The sequence below is a fragment of the Carcharodon carcharias genome, chromosome 32 (assembly GCF_017639515.1).
Source record: "Carcharodon carcharias isolate sCarCar2 chromosome 32, sCarCar2.pri, whole genome shotgun sequence".
Classification (NCBI taxonomy): domain Eukaryota; kingdom Metazoa; phylum Chordata; class Chondrichthyes; order Lamniformes; family Lamnidae; genus Carcharodon; species Carcharodon carcharias.
The window spans coordinates 9,239,808-9,267,354 of record NC_054498.1 but is presented as its reverse complement, the minus strand read 5'-3'; the positions used below and the strand labels follow the sequence as shown (position 1 = coordinate 9,267,354).

General features: G+C 44.1%; 1 protein-coding gene across 2 annotated transcripts in view; it reads left to right on the top strand.

Moving 5' to 3' along the window:
* The window catches only part of stra6 (signaling receptor and transporter of retinol STRA6), a 40,941-nt gene that overhangs the window by 5,918 nt on the left and 7,476 nt on the right, over positions 1-27,547 (top strand). Inside the window, exons 1-14 of one of the 2 annotated variants that reach the window (XM_041178670.1) lie at positions 1,879-1,897; positions 2,322-2,634; positions 2,729-2,792; positions 4,434-4,519; positions 7,578-7,717; positions 9,180-9,346; positions 12,909-13,034; positions 15,145-15,212; positions 15,798-15,874; positions 17,911-17,972; positions 20,390-20,552; positions 21,932-22,007; positions 22,485-22,618; positions 25,921-26,038. In XM_041178670.1, coding sequence (XP_041034604.1) covers positions 2,531-2,634; positions 2,729-2,792; positions 4,434-4,519; positions 7,578-7,717; positions 9,180-9,346; positions 12,909-13,034; positions 15,145-15,212; positions 15,798-15,874; positions 17,911-17,972; positions 20,390-20,552; positions 21,932-22,007; positions 22,485-22,618; positions 25,921-26,038 — 1,385 coding nt within the window. In that variant the 5' untranslated portion in view covers positions 1,879-1,897; positions 2,322-2,530. Of the gene's footprint in view, positions 1-1,878; positions 1,898-2,321; positions 2,635-2,728; positions 2,793-4,433; positions 4,520-7,577; positions 7,718-9,179; positions 9,347-12,908; positions 13,035-15,144; positions 15,213-15,797; positions 15,875-17,910; positions 17,973-20,389; positions 20,553-21,931; positions 22,008-22,484; positions 22,619-25,920; positions 26,039-27,547 lie in introns of those variants that run through there. The other variant, XM_041178669.1, reaches the window with a different exon arrangement.

The window sequence follows — 27,547 nt, the reverse complement described above, 5'->3', positions numbered from 1 at the left end:
AGCCCAGTTTGCATGATTAATCCATTAGTCATGTCTGGAGTGGCAAAACAGCGAGTGTTTGGCTGTAAACCTTGTTTCTTTGGCTAATTGTTAAGGTTATGCACTTTTGAAAATGTAACACTCGGTTTCTTTGATCATCGGAGGTCACAAGACTAAAACATCTCTGGCATCATAATCCCTCTGGATTTTAGCGATCTCCCCAAAAGTTCTGCACGGTATTTATTTGTATGTTGGGGAAGACGTAACTAGTGTTTGTGGAGGGGCAACTAACTGCAAACCAATGGGGCAAACGTTCTGATCAATCTGTGCAGGAGAAGTGTAACAGTTTGTAGCCTAGCTTGCTTCCATTGCAGTAAGGGTGTGTAATCGGAGTCAAATACAAATATTTACACAAGAATCTGAAGGGCGTCCTCTAAAATGGACATTTGTCTCTGGTGACAAGATATTTATTGTTTCAGGATTCTTCAGGAGAGAGAGAATCTTTTGTGAAAGTGGTCTTGCCCTGTCTTAAAGACTGGCATTTATACAATGCCTTTCACGACCCCCAGCGTGTCCCGAAGCGTTTTAAAGTCAATAAAGTATTTTACACATTGTGTCAGCAATAGGTTAATCTGTTTTTAGTGATGTTGGTTTGGGGATAAATATTGTCTTCTTCAAAAGAGTGCCATGGGATTTTTTTTTGAGTGAGGGGGAGAACAGGGCCTTCTGCTTAATTTCTCATCCCCCGGTAATGCAGCGGAATGTTAGCCAAGACTTGTGTGTTCAAGCGTGGGCAGCACAAGCAGAAGAGGAAAATAGGAGGGTGGGCTAATGGAGGTGGTTCATGTGGAGGGTAAATGCTAGAATGGGCCAGTTAGGCCAAACGGGACTGTTTCTCTGCTCTAGCTTCATTGTAATATAGGAAGCAGTGTGAATTTTGTGTCATGCAATGCATAACTGTTGGTCTTTTACTCCTTTTGGTTAAGTGGATGAAATTGTGCTCACAACAGCACATCTTCCCCCCTGTTAACAGGCCAATTAATTTAACATTCTACCAAGCACCAGGCCAGCAATCCTGAATATGCTGTTCCTCTCCCTTTGTAGAAAATAGCCCTTTTATCCCACTCTGTGTTACTCTGCCAATCCACTCATTCATTCAGATCAAAAGACTTACTCATTTTGTGCACTATTTTTATTAACACCAATGGCGGAATTAATGGATGAGTTAGCAGTGTGGAGTTATACTATTGCTTCCACACTTGCATCACGCGAAGCTTGATGCATGGATTTTTGAGATCGGCCGGGATTTTACGCTGCGGTGTGTCTTTAGAGCCATTTCAATCTCCGTTCAGTTCGGCAGGGCCACAATATCCTGCCGGGTGGGAGGGGCTGTAAAACCCTGGCCCTCCTCACAAATCTTTACTGAGAAGTTTATAATGTTGACAAAATGTCAACCAAAAAAAGGAACTTACATTTACATAGTGCCTTTTATGGCCTCTGGATATCCCAAAGTACTTTCCAGCCAATTTGAAGCATAGCCACTTATAATGTAAATGTGACCATCAATTTGTGCACAAAACCCCACAAACAAGTGGCTCCACTGATCAAAAGTGGCATCTCTTCAAGATGAACTTAGCCAACGTTTTGAGTCAGCCTTAGATTGGCTGCTTCTACTCAAAGTTGGATGCGAAAGTTTTCTCTTTTTCCGTTGTGTTGATGTTAGATCGGTGTTCGGTGACTTGTGCCCATTCTCCATTTGTGAAGCTAACATCGTGTGGCATGAACTCAATCTCTCTTGCTCATCTGTTTCAATATCTCGAAACTCTGATCGACCAATTCCTCAATTAAACTGAGAGTGAATCTACCTCTAACTGTGGCAATCATCTTGCCAGATGCCAAAACTACTAAAACATTTGAGGTAGCATTTCATTTTTTTCTGTGTTGAAGTTAATTCCACATTAGTGAAAATTTTAATTTTAGCCTAATATATAATTACTGAACTTAAATGCCATTTTCTAAAAATATCACCTTTTGCAAAATCTTTTGAATCTGATGCCTTTAAAAGTAACACATCCCCCTCGTTATTTTCACAAACCAGGTCATGTTGACTTTATTAAAGCATTTTATTGATGCACTGATGTTTAGTTCGGTGTTTGAATATGGTGAAACATTAAGCAGAGTGTGTGTGTGTGTGTGTGTGTGCATGTGTGTGTCTATCTGTGTGTCTGTCTTTGTGCGTGTGTGTGCCTGTTTGTGTGTGTGTATGAGAGAAACCTTTACTTCTGTAGCTCTGATTGCTTGGACAAGGAAGCTGACTGGCTATTTAACTGTGTGTATCCCAGTGTGACACCGTTTGAAGTTGGTCCCAGAAGTGTTAAGAACAACAACACAACTTGGACAAGAAGGAGCAAGCTGGCACAGTTTACAGCTCTGGTCATTAATCCAGGTCACCCTTGCAAGGCACTTAGAGCAGCAAGGCACTCCCACACTAAAAGACAACAGTCCAAGGATCAGAACAACATTGTTGACCAAGTGAGAAGCAGCACAAAGAATGGATTTCGGAAATGAATCTTTGGACATTGACGAACCCGACTTTCTGGAATATTCTGACTGGTACATAGATGACGGTTTGGATCCCACCTCCCCTCCTGCAGAGTACGTTTTTCATTTTGATTCTACTGTTAATTTCATTTTTTTTCCCTTAAATGTGTGCCATGCATCCCTAACTTTGTTTTGCTTTGTTCTGTAGTGTAACATCCTGTGATCCCACCATCCCAGTTGATTTATATCATATGTGTGCAGCAGGTGCATCTGTAAGTTTGCTGCCTTTTTACTCAGTTCAGCTTTTAACATGTGATTTGGACAAATGTCTTTTATTTTCAAGTCATCTTGTGTAGCTTCAAGTGAGTCAGGGGTTAGGAGTGAGATGAAACATCAAGTAATTTACACATTTTAGGAAAAATGATGAACTCCTTCCACCATTTATTGCAGGGTAGTTTCGACCGCTTTCCAATTTGTCACAAGATTTCAAATGTCATTGCTCTATACACTCCCAGCGCACCACTTTGGGAGTGCTGCACTGCCGGAGGTGCCATCTCTTGAATGGGATGTTAAACAGAGGCCTTTAATAGAGCCCCATTTACTATTTTTCCCCCCAGTGATCCCCCTGTGGTCTTGGGTAGTAGTAGAGGAGCCTGTGGTACTATTTCAAAAGAGTAGCAGGATCATTCTCCCTGGTGCCCTTGCCAATTTTCATATCCTCCACCACACAAACTTATCTCATTGCTATTTGTGGGACCTTGCTGTGGTTGACTGAATTGTTTTGTTTCCTTTTTTTAAAAAAAAGTAACCAAGCCTGCAAAAGGAGATAATTGACGCGAAGATGTGAAAGATGTTATTTTTTTAAAAACATGCTTTACTTACTTCCCCCATCCTCTGCTATGTTTACGCAATGAATAACAAATAATGTGAATCTTTCACTGACTTCCTTTTGTCCCCTTTACCCCACCTGATTCGAAGTTATAGCTGGGGGAAGCATTCAGAGTATGGGACACCTCACTGTGGGTTAATGGGGCTTTATTAAGATTAACCCACAGTGTCCCCAGCAGCAAAATGTTTAAATTAGCGTCAGGGCAGTGGCCGGGATGGGTGGGGGAGGAACTGATATTGAAGAGCATTTCTTTGCTTGAAAAAGTGACATGGGAACAGACAGTTAATTATCTGAGATAAAAACAAAAACAAAAAAACTGCGGATGCTGGAAATCCAAAACAAAAACAGAATTACCTGGAAAAACTCAGCAGGTCTGGCAGCATCGGCGGAGAAGAAAAGAGTTGACGTTTCGAGTCCTCATGACCCTTCGACAGAACTTGAGTGAGTCCAAGAAAGGGGACTATTTCACCCCTTTCTTGGACTCACTCAAGTTCTGTCGAAGGGTCATGAGGACTCGAAACGTCAACTCTTTTCTTCTCCGCCGATGCTGCCAGACCTGCTGAGTTTTTCCAGGTAATTCTGTTTTTGTTGTAGTTAATTATCTGCCCTCTTTCTGCTGGTGATGAGTTTATAAATGAGCTTAGTCTTAAAAATTAGAGCCAGACCCTTCAAAAGTGAAATGAGGGAACACTCCTACACACAAAGGATGACAGAAATTTGGAACTAACAGCAATTAATGTTAGATCAATTGTTAATTTTAAATCTAAGATTGATAGATTTTTGTTAAACAAAGATATTAAGGGATCTCTTCTGCACTGTGATTCTGTGATATGGGGCAAAATGCCTTAGGTTGCAGATCAGCCATGATCTCGCTGAATGGCGGGAAAGGCTTGAGGGGTTAAATAACCAACTCCTGTTCCTACGTTCCACAATCTGTTCAGGCACAAAAATGCAAAGGGCTTCAGAAGGCGGCTAGACGCTGTACCTGGAAATTGTGTGTGAATTCTCCCTCATTCTCTTTCAGTTTGCGGTGCTGGTGTTCCTGTCCTTCCTGGTGAAGCGGAGACGTTTGTGCAAGGGCTGCTGTGGTGGAGCCCCCGGCTTGTTGCAGTTAAGTGTCTTCTCTCCTTCAGTTCCCCAGGGTCAATGCTTGAACCCTGGATGAACTAAACTCTGGGCTTTCTCGGGTCAAGCCATGACGTTGGGTAAATATACATCACTGCATTAAGTGTGCTGGGAGTGCTGAAAGCTCACCTACTTACTAATGTTTATTCAAGTATGTCTGTCTGTGCCTTGCAGCACCTCTCAACCTGGATATTGCTGTCCATAAAATGGATCGGGTTACTAGGCAGTCTCAAAACGTGTACGTACAGACCCTGTTAAAAGCACCAAAGTTTTCTTTTGAACATGCTTTAGCCCCTCCAATGTTCATTATAAGCTGGAAAATGTACAAACTCCCTTGTTTAGCTTCCCCCTAAGGCACTGGGCTCATTACACAATGTGTTTTTATTATCCCTTTTGAGCAAAAGGTTTGAACCGGTTCATTTTCTTTTCCTTCGACCTCTGTCCTTTCATGAAAGGTCCCATGTCTCGCTCAGTGAAGCAGCCAGTGGATGCTCATTAAAGTGGGATTTGAAACCTGATGGTTTGTTTCCAAGAAAAAAAAGTAGGTTAATCCCCACTTTATGTATGTGTAACACTATTCTGTAGTGATCCCCACAACTAAACCTCGTTAAGAGTTCCGACTGTTGGAAAAGCTGCAGCATCAAACTTGGCTGCTAATCCAGTTGCCAAGCTGAACCTGGAGTGAAGCAGAGTGTGACTCACTGGATCCAAATCCAATGAGGGATCAAACCCGCTTTGCACATGTTTTGGGGCTGGTGGAAATGCACTTGGGCACGTTTTGCAATCTATCTGTTAATGCTTAAAGGGAGGAATCCCACCCTCTTCAATTTCTAACTATTGAGAGAAAGCCGTGAACATGCGTGTATCCAGTCCTGCTTGCTGTTTTTCACCTGAGCAGGACTTGTTAATTTTGCATCAGTACTGCAGTGTTATCTCATCCCATCGGTCCCAATCTGGAACACTCCAGAATGCACAGATATGCAGACTAACTCCTGCAGGGAAAAATAGCCATTGCTAATCTTTTCAACAAGTGCATTAAAAAGTAAAAATCTCATTATTGTCAATAGAACAGGAAATGCCTGGCAGCATCTGTACAGGGAGAACTAGAGTTCCGTGTCTGTGACCTTAACTCTGTTTCTCTGCCCTCATGTGGCTCAGTGTTGGCTGAGGAGGGGCGGGGCTAATTTAAACAGCCCTGATTTCTCCTCTCGCCACCCGTCCATAAATAGAAAAGTGTTTTGATTTTGTTTTTCCCCTTTATAAGTGGTATTTCCCAACCCCTTCATTTTGGTATGATCCAATAACTAATAACCCCACAGCAAACTCTAAATAAGGCAAACTCAGCAGGTTAGTTTATTTGTACACACACAAACGTGAGAGGAGGGCTGCAGCATAGCCCCCTGTGCATTTGTACAATAAAAGAGTAGAGAAAGAAAGATTTACAAGGCAAAGACCAAAGCAAAAAGAATTATTGTTTCACTTGAGTCCAGAATCAAAGCCCAAAGGTATATTCCTTCACAGAGGTAGGCAGGTTGAAAACTGGTGCTGGATAATTCACATTTCCAGTAGAGTTGACTTCCACGATGAGATAAGCACACAGAGATGAATCCATCTTATAGGTGATGGTATGGAAGTTCCAGTTGAAACAGTGTAGATAGGGCCAGGCATTCAAACCTGCACAGAGCCCCTTTTTCTGTGCTGCTGCTAAGTAGTTGGAAAAATTGCAGACTGAGGTTTCTTAGTACCACAAAACAATATTACTAGTTCCACCAGTTCATGTCACGTGACTCCCACTTTGGCTTTGATAAAGGTTGTGTATCCCTTTGTCTAGGTCCCTGAGATTGTTAATATTCCAACCATTAAGTCTTAAAGGGCGATTGTGGGGTCCTTTGTCCTAGCAGATGAATCGGCTCCGGTTGGCCGAGCCAGGCTAATGAAATGTAGATGGCCTTTGTATGGTTCCCTTTGAATTTGGTCTCTGCAGCCCACAGGGAGTCATTGGGATCTCTTCAGAGATAACAAGTTGCAAATTTCTTCGATTCTGCCAAATAGCACCTTTGTATCAGGGTCACAGACAGACGCAGCTTCATTTTAAAAGGCCATTGCCCAGATTTTTTGAGATTTGGAAATTAGCCATGTATTTGTTTTATAGAGTTTGAGGTCTTAGACCCCTGACAAGGGCCTGAGTTTTTCACTTATTGAGCGCGCGCAATTCGCGGGCCTGGGAGCAGATGGGACACAGGCCCCTGACGGTGATCCACCCCCTATTAATGAACGGGCAGTCAGTGTGAAACGCGTGCTGAGAAAGGCTCAGCACTACCTGTGGGGGTGGGAAAAGGGCAGGTGCCAACGTCACCGGGGGTACTGGTGTGCGCTTCCAGTGAGCTCCCTGAAGGCAGACAGCTACCCCAGGGAGCTGCAGACCCCTACGGAATAAACGAAACAACAAAACTGCTGCATAATATGTCCATGCAGCACAGTCGAGCACCTGAAAGCAGATCCAGTGTAAAACCAGTCCCCGGATATCTCCCTTTTTATTTTATTTCACCACAGAGACTTCATCCCGCCCTGGATCGAGGTTTGAGCAAGAATGTAAAGGCTGATTGGCCGATTGGCCCGTCCACCAACTACAAAAGTGGGCCAGCCACGAAAAATCGTTTTCAATTTGCCTCCTTAAGGGGCTTAATTGCCACTTGGTTGTCGGTGGGTGCGCTGCCATCTCGCAACATCTGAATGTGTCCATTCAGGTCAGGCTTGCGCCCGCCCACAAGGTGTAAAATTCGGCCCGAGGTGCTTGTAATGGATTAGGAAGTATTTATGAATAGATCACGGTTAATTCTCTCTCCCTCATATATCCCCCCTCCCAATAACATCTCCTCCCTATCAACAATCTTTCTCTTGCTTTCTCCCTCAAGAACTGATCAGTGCCAGACTGATATCAAAATGATTGATCAGGATATCTCAATGTAGCTCAAAGCCACACTCAGTAATAATTTACCTTCAGCATTTTATCTTAACACACCACAATGCTTTGTACTTGCAGTCCGGTTGGTTTCCTTGAATGTGACTACCATAGAGGAATTGCTGCAGCTGTGTTTGGAGTGCTCTTTTGTTCCCTATGTATGGTGGTTCTTGATGACAATCCCTTGCCCTTCATCACAAAATCCCCACAGGAGACCAAAGGTAAATGGACAAAATTGCTTTTAACGGTGGTGAGAAACTTCTACAGAGCAAGGAGACAAAAGCAAAGACAGGAGATCAATAGCCCTGTGACATTAATGGGACCCTTTCCATTTCCTGGGGCAGGATTTTGAGGTCGTCGGGTGGGCATGGCGGGTCCGGTCCAGGAGAAGCCAGGAAAACAGCCCGTGACCGCCGCCGCCCCCCCCACAGACGAATTTCAAAAACCGAAATCTTCCCGATTTAAAAAGCAGGGCTGGATTTTATTGGCTTGGCGTGTGGGCCCGAGCGTGAGGGAGCACGCAACAACGTCAGGCGAGCATCCCGACGTCATCTCACACTCGCGAAAGGCTCAGCGCTGCCGGGGTGAGGGGGCGGGAGAAGGGCGAGCGCTGAAGTCAGTGCCGGGAGGGGTGAGGGGTGTGGGGTCGGTGGGGGAGCGCGTAGTGAAAGCTGCCGGAAGGCAGAGAGCTGCCTCAGGAAGCTGACGAATTTTAAACCATGGAATAAAGATTTGGAAAGGCAGGAAAAAATGCCCACACATCAGAGTCCTTCACGTGAACGTATAGATTATAAAAAAATTCTTTTTTAAATCAGTATCGGAAACCTCATCCCGCCCGTGGATGAGGTTTCATGGAAAATCCAAAGGCCGCCTGGGCAGATTCGCCTGCCCGCCCATCGTAACATTGGACGGGCAGCGAAAAATCGCACTTATTTAATACATTAATGGCCCTAATAGGCTTCCTAATTGTCCGCGGGCGCATTGCCGACTCTCCCGTGTCATCGCGCACTATTTCACCCTCGGGCGGGTTGGGCACACGCCCACATGCCAAGCGATAAATCCTGCCCCGGTTTCTAATTGGGAAGATTTCGGTACCAAGATAGAAAATACATTAAAGTAGCTTTTGCCTTAGGTCAATTTGTTTTTTTAATTCTTTCATGGGACGTGGGCTAGCTCAGCATTTATTGCCCATCCCTAATTGCGCTTGAGAAGGTGGTGGCAATCCTTGTGTTAGAAAAGATACTTTCAATACCCTACAAGTGTTAATTTGCCACAAGAGATTAATTCTTGTAAGCTGGCTGCTAAATGGAGAATGGGGACCTGCACTCCAATTTTGGAAAAACTAGTTGTGTTTTATAATAAATTTTAGAAAGGGACTGTCTTCTTAATGAGCAATTTTACATTTAAGTTTTGCACACAAATCTAGTTCAATGCAAGGGGTAAACCTCCATCAACGCACTGGACAATTTGCAATGGGTATACTCGCAGTTTTTTCATGAACGTTAAATATTTGATGTTTTTGTTGGACTCTGGTTTATTACAGTTAAACAATGTCAATGTTAAAAGGATCAAAAATTGTGGCATCTATGGACAGTAAATGTTATCAATAATGTGTAGAGGAGGAATTCATAAATTGGTATTTTGCTCTAACCAAACTTGCATTGTTTGTCCCTTTTTCGAAAGAGTACTGGAAGATCACTGCCTTGCTTTACTACCCAGTCTTATACTATCCTCTACTTGCATGTGCAACAGTCAAGGGGAAATTGGGTTACCTGCCTGGCAGCCTCCTATCTTGGCTACACTTTAGCATTCTCCTTTGCCAGAAAGTTGAATGTCCTTTATCACCCAAGGTACTTATTTATTTATTTATTTTGCTTATGCAAGTGTCTTAAGTTTTAATCAGAGATTTGTTCTAACTCCAATTACTGCCCTCACAGTATCACTATTGTTGCAACTTGAAATGACTTGTGGGAACCCAGTACAATGATCCTTTTCTCCTGTTATCTGGGAAAAAGCTGCTCCTGAATGCTGGGAACTGCCGAAAAATCTCTCTCAATCTGCTTTGGTCCTTTTTACAAAACAAACTTTTTAACTATTTCTCAAATGTTAGCTCTCCAAACGTCGCGGGAGTCCGTCCATTTCGGCATATGTCCTGAAATTGTTTAACTCTCAAGGAGCCTGTTGTTGTTCAGGATACCAGCTCCGGCTGTAATCCATGAGGTTTCATCACATGGCATTCCACTGCACTCCCCCTCCCCCACCCCCCTGCCACAACCACCATTGGTTACCCAACATGTCCATCCTTGTGGCACATTGAGCAGAGTCTTCGAATATTTTTAAGGCAGAGGTAGATAGATTCCTAATAAGCAAGAGGGCAAAAGGTTATTGGGGTAAGGCAGGAATGTGGAGTTGAGTTTACAATCAGATGTCATGATTGTATTGAATGGCGGAGCATGCTTGAAGGACTAAGTGGCCTACTCCTGCTCCTAAATCCCATTTTGTATGCCTTCCCAAGCCAATTGAAAGGCAAGCAAGGTTCTTAATTACAAATTGGATGATAATTGTCTCCAATAAAGTCAGGGTTTTTTTTATTCTTAATTTTCTCCTGGGATTTTGCTTATAGCAGTATCCTGAAGACTTGGCAACCCAACTTATAACTCCCACTAATTAGTCTAGTCTGATTATCACTGCAAGGTGATCAATGTTGCTATCTGATCAATTTAAAGTTCCCTGTCATTTGTACTTAATTGTGGCATGCTATGCTTGTCATAAAGCTGGCCATCTAGATGCTGTTCCTTGATACTGGAAACACTGACCAGTCAATGTGATGCAAGGCCATGGGACTAACATTGCCCTCTGTTTAATAGTTATTATGTTGTCACTGCTGTAGTGGCCCAAATTCAGGAGCTGAAATCTTTGATCAGCTCTTCCCTCTGACTCAGCTGTATTAAGCCATGAGCTTCCACAAGATGCCTAGTTGACTGTCAGCTGTGGCTCAGTCCTTGACATTCTCATCTGTGTGTCAGAAAGTCTCAGGTTCACGTCCCACTCCAGAGGCTTGAACAAGAAATCTAGGCTGACATTCCCTGTGCAGTACTGAGGGAATGCAGAACTGGCTGAGTTGCCATCAAACCAAGGCCCCTCAAATGGGTGTGAAAGGTCTAACAGCACTATTTTTGAAGAAGAGCAGGGGAGTTCTGAGGCAAGGTTAATCCTGTTTCGTTTTCCAGACTAGCTGAGCATTTTCTGTTTTTTATTTTGGATTTTCAGCATCCGCGGTATTTTGCTCTTGAGTTCTCCCAGTTGGCCTGTTCAGTATTTATCCCGCAGCCAACAGTTGGTTATTTATTTCATTTTTTTGTCTTTGTGGGAGCTTACTGTGCATTATGATCTCCTTAGAGACTGATCATTTTTTTGGAAAGATATTTGAATTTCCAGTGGCTGAACGGAAGGACCACACAACAAGATTTCAAGTTTTAAGTCTTTTGTACTGCATCAAACTAAAGCAACATTGTCTAAACATTATTCAGTAGGTAACTTATACTCTAAACTACAGAAACAATACCCCATTTGACATTTCAACCAACAGGAAAACCCCCTCCATGGTTAAACTTTACTCTTTTCCTTAATTGAACACTTCATTCTCCAGGAACCAGTCCAAAGTGATTCTTAGCCCCCACGGGCTTGCATCCTTTCTTTCCCTTTCCCATCTGGGCAATTCCTAAACCTAGAACTGACTTTCAGTGAGGGACAAATTGGAGATTCTCCTCTCCAGTTAAGTGAGGCAAATCTTCCGGTCTCAATTAAATCCTCACCAACTGTGTCTCTTCAGTCTGAGTTTGAGCTCCCACCCATGTTTTGCATGGGGACTAGCAGAGCATCCCCCACCCCTCCCCAGGGCCATCTGTCAATTGTTTCTACGTTGTTCTTTCACAGAATGCTGACCCTTGTTTTGCTATTACCACATTCTGCTTTCCTACCTTTATGCCACTATTAACACCTTCTTTAGTCTTCACCACTGCCATTAACACTCCCTTTGTCTTATGTCCATGACATCTTTGTTGGTCTCTCCTTAGCTCCTATCCATGACCTTCAATCTGGCTTCACCCGCTCCATGAACCACCACCACCACCACCACCACCACCACCACCCCCCCCCCCCCCCCCCCCCCCCCCCCCCCCCCCCACCTAACTTAAACAGTATAAATTCTATCACATTTCTACTTCCCTTTAGCTCTGAAGAAGAGCCATAAGGACTCAAAACGTTGATCCTGTTTCTCTCTCCACAGATGCTACCAGACCTGTCAAGTTTTTCCAGTGTTTTCTGTTTCTATTTCAGGTTTCCAGCATCCACAGTATTTTGCTTTTATCCTAGCATTTTCTCTGCCTCCTATCTCTCTCTCTCTCGCTCTCTCAGACTGAATTGTGTCTTCGAGGTTCAGGGGTCTTTTAGGAAAGACCTGCATTCCGATCCTACAATGGCTTCCCTTAGGCTTCTCCCTTCCCAAACCCCATCTCCATGGCAAAGTGAATCGTGTGAGTCTTGTATCTGGGTAGACCTCCAACTCCATTTTATCTTAAAACTAACAGTTTAAAGAATAACCATTTACAAAACCTGACATTCCTAGCACCTCCCTGTGAGACTTGGAGACTAACAGTCTATCCACTGTCAGCACAGCTACCCTGGTCATTTTTTTACAAGTGTGAATGTCTCACACCTTCTTCTCTGGGAAGGGAAGACAACCTGGGCCCTCCTTTAATAACCAAGGCATCAGACTTGTCATTGGGCAGTATTCACAATAGATCACATGACCCTCATCTTCATGCCTCCATTTTATCCTGGACTAAAGAGACAGTTCCAAAATGTAACAGTCTTACACATATTGTAAAATTGTTATCAGTGCAGAGACATTACAATATTGGCTACACTTCTAAGGTCTTTAATTGGTTGTAAAACACTTAGAGTTTGTGAAAGATGCTATCTAAATGCAAGTCATTTTGGGTTGGGAGGTGGACAAGGATAACAAATGGAAGTTAAGTAGTTCACTGGAGGGAACAAAATCCAAGGGTGAAGCAAGCTTTTCACATAATATTGCAACAATTTAATTCAAGGTGATTGGCAAAAGAACTAAAAGTGACATGAGGAAAACCATTTTTGCACAGCAAGTGGTTAGGACCTGGAATGCACTGCCTGAGAGTATGATGGTGGCAGATTCAATTAAGTTATGCAAAAGGGAATTGGATTATTATTTGAAGAGAAAATGTTTGCAGAGCTAAGGGGAATGGGCAAGGGAGTAGGACTAACTGAGCTGCTCTTGCAGAGGGTCGGCATGAATGTGACAGGCTGAATGGCCTCCTTCTGTAACCATTCAGTATTTAACGTCTCCTACTTATTTTTTGTTTGGTTGTCCAGTTGTACAAATACTATTCACTGCTGAGAAGTCTGCCCCAGCTTTTGTGTCTGGCATTTCTAAGCCTCGTTTATCCTTTGTTGCTGGTGAGGAGCGGCAAGACATCACGAAATCTGCCCTGGCATCGGGTAAGTGTCAGATTTAACAATGGGCGATGTGAAGTCATCGACTTCACACTGACATAAAGTGTCCTTTTATGGAGGTAGATATTGGACAATTCAAGAACACAAGAAATAGGAGCAGGAGTAGACCATTCAGCCCATCGAGCCTGGTCTGCCATTCAATATGATCATGGCTGATCTTGGGCTTCAACTCCATTTTCCCGCTTGTTCCCTGAGACTCCAGCCTGCTCACTCTCTTCTACTTTCCGAATTGCAAACCCAACCCCATGTGCAGCTTTAATCCGGGATTTTGTCTTTTCACACAGGGTTTGAGTTTGCACTGCATTTTGCAAGCCGCAATAGAGGAATGTGGGTGTGGAGGCGGGCTGGTTATCAGGCCACCTCTGTTCTCGGAGACAGCAGCCGAGCTCCCAACAACATTTCAGGTCCCCTTAACCCTTAACCCTTCACCCCTTGTCCACCCACCCTCCATGCCACCCCATAGCCACTCACCCAGTTTTCACTGTGAAAGAGTTCTCAGGAGCTGTGCAAGAGCAATGGGAATTCTTTTAAATGCAGTTGAAAAAAATTAAGCCTGTGACAATCTAATTTTTTTTAAAAATTCATTCAAACACACTGCAAAAAATCAAAAGGCAGAGTATGTTATTGCAACTTTGCAAAATTGTCAGTCATTCTGCTGAAAAGCTTTTGCAACTCAGATGAGCATTCATAATGGCCACAGCTATCAAAATATTAGCTACCCAACTCCAAAGGTTGAAATTGACAGAACAGCTGGTGTCTTCTGCTTTGAAATGCAGATTGCATGTCAATAGAGGGGAACTGGTGCTTGGATTTTTTTTGTACCTTTCAAAAATAGGGTTTTTTCTCACAGTCAGAGCTGTCTGTACGTTTAAATCCCAGTGTTGTATTAAACCCGAGTGTATTTTTTTCTGTAAGACTTGATTTGTCATTGGGTTGTCTTATCCGGCAAGGGCATTCCTGACTCGGTATATTGGCTACTAATGTAGCCAAATGATGCTCATTCACTCCACAAACTGATGTATGTTGGTGATTAAAACACTTCATTCTAGCCACCCTGCACCTATAGTTCAGGCATTGCACTGTTGGATACAGTGCTACCCTATTGATGTTACTTAGGAAGCAATTGTGCACCATGACCCAGGTCCCTTAGTGTTTTAATTTTCAGGATAGACTCGCCATAGCAAATTGAACATGTGCGACACATCCGAAGGCATGCTTTATTTTAGTTCACAGTTTTGCCTCTGGGGATGTAATGTGGCATTTTTTTTAACCACTTGCCACGTGGTTTTCTCAGGTAGGTCTACCAGCTGGTGCCATATTGTCTCCAGTACCCTGAGTTGGATTGAGTCTGGCCTGCAAGGGAGGAGCATGAAGTAGGTTTTGACCAGATAACTTCAACTCCATCATCCTGGCCTGGAGGCTAGGTCCCAGACCTAAAATGTAGCTCCTTACTCCACTTACCTCCATCACAACCTTTGACGAAAGTGGACCAAATATACACCATTCAATGAATGGTCCATTAGGACAAAGAATCAAGAATGTTGAATTCCCCACTGACTATATTTAGAAGGGAAACCACCTGACTGCTATACTGTCCACTGTGACTCAATGGGTAGCACTCTTGCCATCACTGCTACATCTCCTACACTTCAAGAAGCACTTCATTGGTTGAAAAGTGCTTTGAGAATTTCAGAAGTCATGCAAGGTGCTATGTAAATGCAAGTTTTTCTGGTTATAGGCTGTGTTGTCATCTTGACACTTTTTTCTAAAAAGGCGCAAGTGCAGGCTCTGACACCAATGGGCTAGATTCCAATAAGTCAGCTTATTGAGAGTCTGTGCACCATGGGACTGATCTGCCATCCTCTTGTCTTTACTTTTTACTCCCTTGCCTCACTTCAGGGTAAGAAACCAACCAGTGGTTCCACTGCCTGCTCATATCACTGTTAAAGGTATAACACAGCCAGCAGTATAACTGGAATTTAAGTTCACTTGACATCAAATGCTGATTGATGCTGTTACCTGGTTGCGAATGTTGGGGATGTGCTTCTCCTACACTTGTGTGGTTATCCCTCATTAAACTCTGTTTCCTCCTCAGTGTCCAGCTAATAAATATTACACTGATTACCTAAAGATCCTATTGAGAAAGAAACCGCCCAGAAACAGGTTGGTGAATAGTGAATTACTTTACAGTGTGTGTGTGTGTCTCTCTCTACCTCTCTCTTTCTCTACCCCTTCTCTCTAAACCCTCTCTCTACCCTCACCACCCCCCGCCCCCAACACCACCACCCCCGCCCCCCCCCCCCCCCCCCCCCCCCCCCCCCCCCCCCCCCCCCCCCCCCCCCCCCCCCCCCACCTCTCTCCGTCTCTCTATCTCTACCTCTTCCTGCCACATAGTGCTTGACTTTTAACTGGCTGCAGTTTCTCTAGACCGTTGCCACTCATAGTTGCCACCTTGTCTCAGTTGCAACTATAGTCCAATCTCCACACTCGTGCACCCCCCAACAAGAGTCAACTGGCATCAGAATCTTTGTCTCTCTAGGCCAAATACCATTGAAGCCCATTGAAATATCCTAGGATCAGTTAACTTAAAATGGGCTTATGCAGCTCTGTAAAATAGTAAACACTGACCCTACTGTTGGAGCCTATGTTTACTAACTCTTTGGATATGATGGTATTTTGTGGCTGTAAGAAATGGAGCTCTAAGAGCTTTATGTACATTTTCTTCTCTTTCTCCCATCCCCTCTTTAGTGTCAGCACTGGTCAGCTAAGCCTCTGGCCCAGGATAAAGACACTGATGCGATCGTACATCTATGTGCCAATGGAAGGTAAAACAAATAGCGTTTTGGTAGTACAGAACTTGAGTATTGCTGAAAAAAGAGACATGTTGAAGCTTTTCGTCTTGGACTTGTCAGGACATTCTCAAGAATAGCAAATGTAAAGATAGCAACAATTTATACTTCATGAGAAGAGAGTGCTGATTGGCAAGTGGACTTTGATTGGTAGAGGCATTGCCATGGAGAATGCATCAGTTAACTAATGACTGACAGTTAACTGCCAAGCTTTGTTTAAATTCAAGCCAGGCAGGTTGACTCTGATTGGTCAAGGCATTGCCCTGGGGAATGAACCAGAGAATGGCTGTCACCTATTTTGTTTAGTTGAAACAGGCGCAATGTGTGTACATGTTTTTTTTCCCCCTGTCTGCAAAGAACACAGCTGTATGTATTAATAGCTTCTAGCACATGTAAGTGTGCCACCAGCGAACCCGATGGTGTTTTAAAACCATTTCCCAACTCCCAACACTATCTGGGTTAGACTGCAGCAGCTCAATCTCTGCTGCCAGAAAGACACAGATGATGAACATGTTTCTCTCCTTCATCTCCTAGGAACATTCAGCAAAGCAGGAGGCCATTCAGCCTCCATCGTGCCTGTGTCAGCTCCTTGAAGGAGCTATCTAATTGGTCCCAAAACCCAGGAAATTCTTCCTTTACCCAAAGTTGCTGTTGAATCTGCTTCCCTTTCAGGAAATATATTCTGGATCAGCGCAACTGCTGTGTTAATTTTTTTTAAATTCTCCCCTCCCTAGTCCTTTTTGCCAATTATCTTAAATTTGCGTCCTTTAGTTACTGACATTCAGTGAAATAAATTCCTCTTTTATTTGAGTCATCAAACCCCTTTATAACTTCGAACAACTGATTAAGACCCCTTAATTTCTTTTATTCATTTACGGGATGTGGGTGTCACTGACTAGGCCAGCATTTATTGCCCATCCCTAATTGCCCTTGAGAAGGTGGTGGTGAGCTGCCTTCTTGAACCGCTGCAGCCCATATGATGTAGGTACATCCACAGTGCTGTGAGGGAGGGAGTTCCAGGATTTTGACCCAGCGATAGTGAAGGAACGGCGTTATATATTTCCAAGTCAGGACCATGAGTGGTTCCAAGTCAGGACAATGAGTGGCTTGGAGGGGAACTTCCAGGTGATAGTGTTCCCATGTATCTGCTGCCCTTGTCCGTCTAGATGGTAGTGGTCATGGGTTTGTAAGGTGCTGTCTAAGGAGCCTAGGAGTATTATCATTTTCAAAAAGTCTCTCCCTTGGAGAAGGGGTGTAGTAGTAGGGTCTGAGACATAAAGGGTTAATGTGGGACTGAGTACAGTGCCACCCACATAGTGATGTAAGAAGGCACATGACCCAGAACTGGGGTCAGTCTAGTGATGGACAGAGTTGGGTAAAGACCTAGAATGGAGACAACTCCATACCTGTACCCTGTACTGTAAATATGAACATAGTTATGAGTTGTTAATAAAGACTTGCTATTAATATACTCAAGACTATGAAGCCATGGTTTCTGGAGTAGGATTCTTCAAGGGGTTGAGGGAAAAGTAAGGGTAGCTCTTCGAGTTTCCTTTTTGAAGAGGCCTAAGCTGGATCACTGAAGAATTAGATTGATTTTAAAGCTTAAAACTCCTAGGCATGCCCTGATTTACTTCCTCGGGAAATCGGCAGTGTTATCATGAGAAATCTTGGCGTTCTCTCTTTGCCCCTGATTTCCAGGTCAATTTGTTTCTCGGTGCCAGTAATAATGAGTCATGTTCTCCAGGGGTAGCACTGACTAACTCTAGATTACTAGCTCTGACCATTGGGAAATTCCAGAACAAGGAGTATGGGTGAGTATTGATAACACAAGGATCCCTCTCACTGCATGTGGGGCATTTGAATTCCCTTGAATTAGCGGAAGCAGGTTGAGCGCTCATTCTCTTGAAGAATGTTGTTGGGGATTGCACTGGGGGGGGGAAGCCTACAGAAAGGTGCTCCTTGCTTGTCTTATTTTCCTTCTCAAAACCATCCATTTATATTTTATGCAGGGTTCAGAATTCCAACGAGCCTGGTTGTATCAATGACTGTGGCAATTGTTTCTATCTATCAGGTAATTATTAGTTCAAAAGCGAGTCTTGAATCTATATTTTTTTTTTATTCATTAGATTTGGGCATCACTGGCTAGGCCAGCATTTATTGCCCATCCCTAATTGCCCTTGAGAAGGTGGTGGGGAGCTGCCTTCTTGAACCGCTGCAGCCCATGTGGTGTAGGTACATCCACAGTGCAGTTAGGGAGGGATATTGACCCAGCGACAGTGAAGGAACGGTGATACATTTCCAAGTCAGGGTGGTGAGTGGCTTGGAGGGGAATTTCCAGGTGGCGGTGTTCCCATTCCTATATCACCAACTCCATGTTTATCTATCATACTTCTTCCAGTTTTTCTGCTGTGGATTCAGAAATGACGACTACTTCACTAGCTTTGAAGCAGTTTGGTCTCTGCTTAACTCCAATGCCACGGGAGGTGACATTCAAAAGCAGTGGAGCCTTTCCTTCCATTGTAAGGAAAATGTGAAGTGCTTATGTCAACAGTCCATTTCAGGGCTTCCCAAACTCTGGGTCATGACCTCCAGTGGGGTCGCAAGATTAAATTTAGAGGTCCTGAATTCCAAAGCGGCAACAGCTGCTGTGAACTCTGACTAAGTGTGAATAGCTGCAAGGCTCCTTTAAATATTTGTAATTATTTTCTAATGGTGGACATGGGGTAAAGGACAGATCATTGAGCTGTAAAAAAGGTGGGCTTTTTTTTTAAACACTTGCCACCACGCTCAACATCACGTCACCTCCGCACCTCCGTTCAACAGTTGAAGCCCACCCTCCCCCTTAACTGTCATATCCCCCGAACCCCCCACCAGCTGGGGTCATGCAATGTTTGGGGCATTAGAATGGGGTCACAGCGGGACAAGTTTGGGGACCTGGTCTGTTTTATACTTGGGGCAGAATTTTACACTCGGTGTGTGTGGGGGATGGCACACCCAACACGCTGGACCATAAAATGACGTCCGATAAGGTCGGGCATGCGTCCCGAGGTCATCGCGAGGTCACGCGATGTTTCTCTCGGCTGGGCGCCCGCCGATAATTGAAAGGCCTATTAGGGCCATTAACCAGGTAATTAACCTGAATTTCACGCTGCCCCTCTAACCTAACGGTTGGCGGGCAGGCAAAAAAGGCCAAGCGGCCTTCACATTTTTTAGGAAGCCTCAACCACGAGCGGGATGTGGTGTCCTGAAGCTTTTAAAAAGTTTCATTTGAACTTAAAAACATGTCCCATCTCGTGTGACACATTCACATGAGGGGACAGGGTTCATTGAATTTTTCTGCTTTCCATTATTATTTTTTTTTAAAAATGCTTCAATCTCCCTGAGACAACTCCCAGCCTAGGGGAGATTGAAGCGCTCTTTCACGCACCATGTGCAAACTGCACGCTAGGCCCGGCTCTCCCTCCTCTCCCCCCGACCCCCCACCCCGTGCCCACACAGGTGGCGCTCTCAGCGCAGCCGCTCGCCATCCACACCGGACCCGCCCGCGTGAAATCCACGTTGCAGAGCCCATCGTGGGTGGCGGTCGGCTTGGCAACCATCTACTCCCGCCAAGCTCACCCGACGAATGGGAAATCCTGGCCTTGATGTTTGAGTGTGGCGAAAGGAGTGTTTGTGCCATGTGTGGTTTGGACAATACCTTCACTTTGACAAAAGGAAACTCATTTATTCATTCGTTCTACTTGCGTATGCATCTCTCCAACCCTGACATTTAGAACCGTCACTTTAGACTTTTGAACAATTAAATGCTGTAGTGGGAAAATGGTACAGCTGATTTCGTAGCAGGATGAGATTGAATGGGCAGAAGGGCCTTCATCATTTGAACCCGTCTTTTAGTGGGGTTGTGAGAATTTGTTGCGGGGGGGGGTGAGGAGAAGAATTTGGGTGACTCTTAGAGTCTTGAGCCCAGAAATGCAGCCTGGTACTCCCGAGTGCTGCACAGTTGGAAGTGCTGTGTTTCAGCTGGAGCTGTTGAATCCTGGACACCCTCAGGTGGGCATTCAAGATCCAATGGTGTTCGAAGAGGAGCAGGGCAGCTCTGCCAATATTTAATCCCTAAAACCGATTGCCTGATCATTGTTATGTTGCTATTTGTGGGAGCTTGCTGCACATAAATTGGCTGCTGCATTTTCTACATGACATCCCAGTGTTGGCACTGAGAGGCACTAAACAAAAGTTGTTATTAAATACAGCCATGAACACACATTCCAGGGAACGTGCAATACATCAGTCACCATGTGACAGATTAAGATTATAGCCTGTTCATATCTATTACAATTATTCAAATATTAACTTAAACCTGGGCTTGTTTCTTTTTGACTTCTTGTTTGATCTATTTGATCCATTTCTCACTTCTGATTCCCAGGGAGTTTTTTTTCTTCTGTTTGGACTGCATTTTAAATATTCCTGACCAATGTTTCTCCTCTACAGTTTGCCCTTCTGCTCGTGGTATATGTTGTCCCCACTCTACAGAAGATGCGGGCTGGAATCCAAGAGCAGATATCCTATACACTCGAAGGATTTGGCGTCAATCTTTCAGAAAATAGGAGTGAAGTTATCAATATTGTCAAATATTACATTTGGACCGTGGAAGGTTTGCTCTATTTTAGAAAAAAAGATGACTCCCATTCCCCTGCCACAAGCCCCTCAACACCAGTACAATTCGTGTGGTCTTGCAGCTAGCAAAAGTACAAGTTCCTAACCATCTGGCATCGACTGAATGAAAAAAATTTGATTTTGTAATGATAAATATTCAGCTCCCAGATCATTCAGGCTGACTCCCTTGAGTTTGGATCTGACTGGCTGTAACAATTAAGCAATGAGGAACCACTCACTGGGGGTGAAGGAAGGCCTCTACATTCTGAGCTTCACTCGCCCAGAAGTGAAACTGACTGAGCTAAATTTCACAGCAGGTCATGAAAAACTGATTGAGGTGGTGGATTTGAGTATTGGGCTTTGAGAGTTGCTAAAGCTTACAGCAAAGTCATCAACGTGCCAATTTGTCACTATTTTGACTTTCCTTGTTGGGATCACTACAGCTTGGGCAATGGACATGCATTTTAGGGGAGGGGGTGGATGGTTCAACAACACCACCCCCACCGCCAACCCCCCCCCCCCCCCCACTCCCAGTAGGAAAATCAGCTGGAAGCCAACTCGCTCCATGCAAGCTCGGTCCGCAGCTATAATACGCTGCAGACAAGCTAAATTAGCTAACAGTGGGACTTCCTGATTCACTGCTTGGCTGGCAGCTCCAGCAGTCCAGGCAGTGCCAAGCGCTCAATCGTGGGCATTCCCGGGCCTGTAGCCAGTCCCAAGAAAAAGGCCAGTGGATCCTGGAGTGAGGCAAGTCCGGGGCTTTGGGCAGGGAGAATTTGGCCCGCTTAAGGCAAGGAGGAGCGGGGAAGGAGTGGGGTGGAGGGTTTTGGGGGACATACAGGTACGAAGGAAGGGGGGGGTGAAATCTTTGGGGGTCTGCCCTCGATGTGCAAAAGGAACCCCCAGAAGAGAGTGCACCCACTACCTTCCTGCCCTTTTGAAGACCTTTTTAAAGAAACGGGTTACCCACTCTCACCCACCTGCCTACACCCACCATATTATGGCATGAGCAGCATATTTTCAGAGTTAATTAGCTTGTTAACAAGCTCAGTTGACCCTTAATTATTTATTTACATATGGCGAGCAGGCTGCTGATTTAGGCACCTGCCCACCCGCCATGTTATGTGGGTGAGCTCGGGGGCATGGGGGGGTGGGAGAGAAGGCAGTGGGCTGGACACCCATGCCTATTTTACAAACCCCCCCGCCCCCAAGAAGGCCACATAAAGTAAAGCCCAGTGAACCTAATCACAATCCATGATTTTCTCCCTGCACTTGGAATTTTTGGAAGAGAAAGTTGAAGTTTTGTTTGTATAATATCAGAACGGTGTGATTGGGGAAATAATTTGTTCCTTTTCTTTCCCCCCCGCCCCCCAACAGTGTGTTATGTGTCTGCAGTGAGCGTGTCCTGTTTCTTCACACTTTCTACTTTAATGAGGTCAATGGTTTTACACAGGTAACTTCAAAAATAAAAGACTTCAGATTCTGTCGACCAGGCCCGATGATGCAGGCTTTCTCTCCATTTGTAACCGGGGAACAGAAAAATCAGCCCGATATATCTTGACAGACCACTCTGTGCGCAACAGCACAATACGATATCTCAATTTACTTTTTAAGTAGATTTGAAGAAGACGATTTTTTGAGAGAATCTAGTAGATTCTACCGCCCCCACCATCCCCTTCTAATTGTGGATCAGTTTTATTTTTTATTTCCTGATTGAGACTGTGCCTCATGGGTTTTTTATTCATTTGGTGGTTTTAATGGAATGTATATTTTCAACAACTTACTAGTTAAAGGGGCTATCTAAGTGGTTGTTGGACAAATGACTGTCCATTTGTATTTTTTATTTACTTGTTATTGAGTATCTGTGCATGTTGGCAGTTAAACATGATTAAATCTAATTTCCTGCACACTTTTCTTTGCTCTGTCATAGGGACAACCTTCAGGCTCTTCATAGAGGTGACACACAAAAGGTCTGCAACCAGAAGAGGTACATCAGGCCCTCGCAGTCTGCCATCGTTTGTTGGATGAGCTTCACCAGTTACCAGGCCGCATTCGTCTGTTTAGGTAACTGGTTGTGGAGCATTTATAATGGTTTTGATTTTGGTTTGAATGTGGCGTTTGTTTGCCTGTAGAGATTCTGGGAGGGAGGCGAGTGCCAAGATAGAATGGATATATATTTATAATCCTGGTAATTTCACTTCTCACCTTATTTCAGGAAGTGGAAAACCCACTGAAGGCTTGCAATTTCCCTCCTCTTCCTTCAAATAATACCACTGTCTGTACTTAATTCTTTCATGGTGTGTGGGCATCACTGGCAAGGCCAGCATTTGTCTCCCATCCCTGATTGCCCCTGAAAACTGAGTGTCTTGCTGGGCCATTCCAGAGGGCAGTTGAGAGTCAATCCCATTGCTGTGGGTCTGGATTCACGTGTAGGCCAGACCGGGTAAGGGCAGTGGATTTCCTTCCCTACAGGGCATTAGTGAACCAGATGGGTTTTCGCAACAATCGATGATAGTTTCATAATCACCATTACTGAGACTAGCTTTCAATTCCTGATTTTATTAACTAACTGAATTTAAATTCCACCAGCTGCTGTGTTGGGATTTGAACCTAAGGCCCCAAAACATTAGCCTGGCCCTCTGTTTTAGTAGTCCAGCAACATTGCCATGATGCAACCATCTCTCCTATGTACATAAATTTACATAGAATGTTACAATACAGAAACGGGCCATTTAGCCTGACTGGTCTATGCTAGTTTTATTTTCCACACGAGCCCCAATCACCCTACATCATCTCACCTTATTAAAATATCCTTCTATTCCTTTCTGCCTCATATCCTTCCTAACTTCCTATTTACTGCATTCCTTTTCTTACATATAAGTATTTGGAGGACTTAAATTATTTAAAATCTTGCTTCAAATGAGGCACTGTTTAAAATTCCTGGCAATTGTGCAGTGCACAGATTAGCCACAGTGTTTTTGTTTTCTTCACTCATGAGATGTGGGCATCACTGGCTAAGCCAACATTTTACTGCCCATCCCTAATTACCCTTGCAAAGGTGGTGGTGAGCTGCCTTCTTTAACCACTGCAGTCCATGTGGTATAGGTACACCCACAGTGCTGTTAGGGAGGGAATTCCAGGACTTTGACCCAGCGACAGTGAAGGAACGGCGATATATTTCCAAGTCAGGATGGTGAGTGGCTTGGAGGGGAACATAAGAACATAAGAAATAGGAGCAGGAGTAGTCCAGTCAGCCCCTCCAACCTGCCCCACCATTCAATAAGTTCATGGCTGATCTGCCCCAGACCTCAACTCCTCTTTCATGCCAGCTCCTCCTAGCCCTCAACTCCCCAATATTTCAAAAATTTACCTACCTCCTCTTTAAATGCTTTCAGTGATCTAGCCTCCACAACTCTCTGAGGTAGAGAATTCCAGACATTCATTACCCTCTGAGAGAAGAAATTCCTTCGCATCTCAGTTTCAAATAAGTGTCCTCTTATTCTGTAACTATGTCCCCTAGTTTGAGATTCCCCCATCTTCTCAACATCTACCCTGTCAAGCCCCCTCAGAATCTTGTACATTTCAATAAGATCACCCCTCATTCTTCTAAACTCTAATGAATAAAGGCCTAACCTGTTTAGCCGTTCTTGATAAGTCAACCCCTTCATCCCAGGAATCAGCCTAGTGAATCTGTTCTGAACTGCCTCCAATGCTAGTATATCCTTTCTTAAATATGGGAAACAAAACTGTACACAATACTCCAGGTACAGCCTCATTAACACCCTGTACAGTTGTAACATGACTTCCCTATTTTTAAACTCCAACCCCCTAGCAACACAGGCCAAAATTCCATTTGCCTTCTTAATTACTTGCTGCACCTGCATGCTAACTTTTTGCGTTTCATGCACAAGAACACCCAGATCCCTCTGTGCTGCACATTTTTGGAGTATCTCTCCATTTAAATAATAGCCTGCCTTTTGAGTTTCCCTACCAAAGTGCATGACCTCACACTTTCCTACATTAAGCTCCGTCTGCCAAGTTTTTGCCCACTCACTCAACGTGTCTATATCCCCTTGCAGATTCCTTATGTCCTCATCATAACATGCCCTCCCACCTATTTTTGTATCATCAGCAAATTTGGATACATTAGGCTCTGCCCCCTCCTCCAAATCATTAATATAGATAGTAAATAATTGAGGCCCTAGCACTGATCCTTGTGGCACTCCACTAGTTACGTCTTTCCAACCTGAAAAAGACCCATTAATCCTGACTCCCTGTCTTCTGTGTGTTAACCGATCCTCAATCCATGCTAATATATTATCCCCAATACCATGAGCTCTTATCTTATGCAATAACCTATTAAGTGGCACCTTATCAAATGCCTTCTGTAAATCCAAATACACTACATCTACCGGTTCCACTTTATCAACTCTGCTTGTTATATCCTCAAAGAACTCTAGGTGGTAGAGTTCCCAGGTGTCTTGTCCTTCTATATGAGTTTGGAAGATGGTGTCTAAGGAGCCTAGGTGAGTTGCTGCAGTGCATCTTGTAGTTGGTAACACTGTTGACGCTGTGTGTTCTGGTGGAGGGATTGAATGTTTGTGGATGGGGAGCTAATCAAGTGGGCTGCTTTGTCCTGGATGGTGTTAAGCTTCTAGAGTGTTGTGGGAGCTGCACTCACCAAGGGAAGTGGAGGGTATTTCATCAGACTCCTGACTTGTGCCTTGTAGATGGTGGTCAAGCTCTGGGGAGTCAGGAGGTGAGTTACTCGCCGCAGGATTCCCAACCTCTGTGTATAATGTCTTCACTTTTTAGTGAAAGGTTTAAACTGATCAAAAATGATCCCCATTACAATAGCAGACACAGGAATTACACATTAATCTGTACACTGGGTAACTTCAAGTCGTTTCGTTTGAGGTATTTAAAATGATTCCAGAGTGGAGACAATTGTTTAACCTCACTCAGTATCATTGGACTGAACATGCTATCAATTAATTTGGTTGTTTTTTAAAACAGCTTTTTTTAACCCTCGGACTGCTACTCAATATGTTAAATGTTATTTGCTAAAACTGTAATCCCCTATTTCTAAACTATTTTTAATTTGTTCTTGGGACTGGAGCATCATTGACACACTGAGGATTTTCTGCAGTTGAGAGGATGATAAGCTCTTTGTGTGTCTGAGCGTAAACTACCAAAAGTATAGATCCTATTCAGTACATGAGCAGCTGGCAGAGGAGTAGCACGGATACAGGGCTTGTCTGACTCACTACTTCTGCCAAAGGAGGACTTGAATATTTTGTCTCTTAATATATGTTTTGTAAAAAAAAAATCTTGCCATCTCAATTCTTGTGATTTCCCCCATCTAGGCCTCCTCATTCAGCAGCTGGTATTCTTCATCTGTTTCCTACTGTTTGCCTTTCTTGTCGTTGTCCCCATCCTCTACGGACAAAAACTGATCATCTTCAGGGTCCTGGAGAACATGTGGTGAGTGTAAATATTCCGAAACTTTCTCACCTCCTTCTTGCTGTTAAATAAGTCACAAAGTCTTTAAAATAACACGCGGCTCCTAGTATTTGGATTTTGCTCCTGACTACGTCCCTGGCTAAAATCTGGCCTTATTTTGATTTTGTTGTCGGGGTCCCACCTCCCCAACGAAAAGGTGAAGTTCACTGAGGCTGTAGGACTTGCTTGTAAACTTTCCTAATCAAAGCACTGGACACCAAATACTCGCCAGCATTAAACATAGTTGCCTGCCTTATGTAGACGTTGAGCATTTCAGTTTTTAAGAGGGAAATTCCGTGCTCTAATCCACACGGAGTATCGTTAAACGGAAAGCATCCTTAACCAAATCCATGCAGCTTCCTGACCTATGATTCCTGTCAGTATAACTCCTGGATTATCAAATTGCCCTTTACTTTCACCACACCGATAGGAGTAGACCTAGGCATTGTGGTATTCTCACTAGGTTAGTAATCCAGAGACCCAGAGTTATTCTCTGGAGACCTGGGTTCGAATCCCACTTAAGCAGATGGCAAAGTTTGAATTCAATAAAAATCTGGAATTAAGTCTGATGATGACCATAAAATTATTGCTGATTTGTCATAAAAACCCATTTGGTTCACTCATGTGTCCTTTAGGGAAGGAGATCTGGCCTGGTCTACATGTGGCTTCAGACCGACAGCAATGTGGTTGACTCTTAAATGCCTTCTGACCAAGGGCAATTAGGGATGGACAATAAATGCTGGCCTAGCCAGTGATGCCCGCATCCTGCAAGTGAATAATTTTTTTTTAAAGAAAAGACAATGCAGGCTTTTGAGCCAGATCCACCATTCAATTAGATCACGGTTGATCTGCAACTTATCCCCATTTACCCACTTTAGTTCTATAACCCTGAATACCTTACACATCTATCAATCTCCATGTTAAAATTTTAATTAGCCCCCTCATCCTCAACTGCATTTTGGGGAAAAGAGTTCCAGATTTCCATTAACTTTTTTGTGTGGAGAAGTGTTCCCTGACATCACCTCCGAACTGCCCAGCTCTAATTGTCAGGTTATGAACTCTTGTTCTTTAATCATCATAGAGGCCTCCATTAGATCACCCCTTGAATCTTTTATACCTTCTGCAACTTGTCGTCAGACTAGTTTGCTGGTGGTGGTGTGTTACAGTTCACCCAAGTTGCTATGGCAACACACATCATGTTGTAGTCTGGGGCTGTGAATATTGACAGTAGAGGCTCCAATTTTCTTCTCATCGCATGGCTGACCCGCAAACTCTGCCATTCTTACCGCCTGTTGGAAATATTTGCGTCAACCTGTTGGGGCGCATCATGAATACACTTTCCTGGGTCATCGAGTCCTGGGGTGGGACTTGAACCCAGAATGTCTGGCTCAGAGGTAGGGACGCCACCCACTGCGCCACAAGACCTCCGCCAAGCCTACCGGAAGGGTTTAATTATCAGTGGATCTCCCAAAAGATGCTGCGCATCAACAC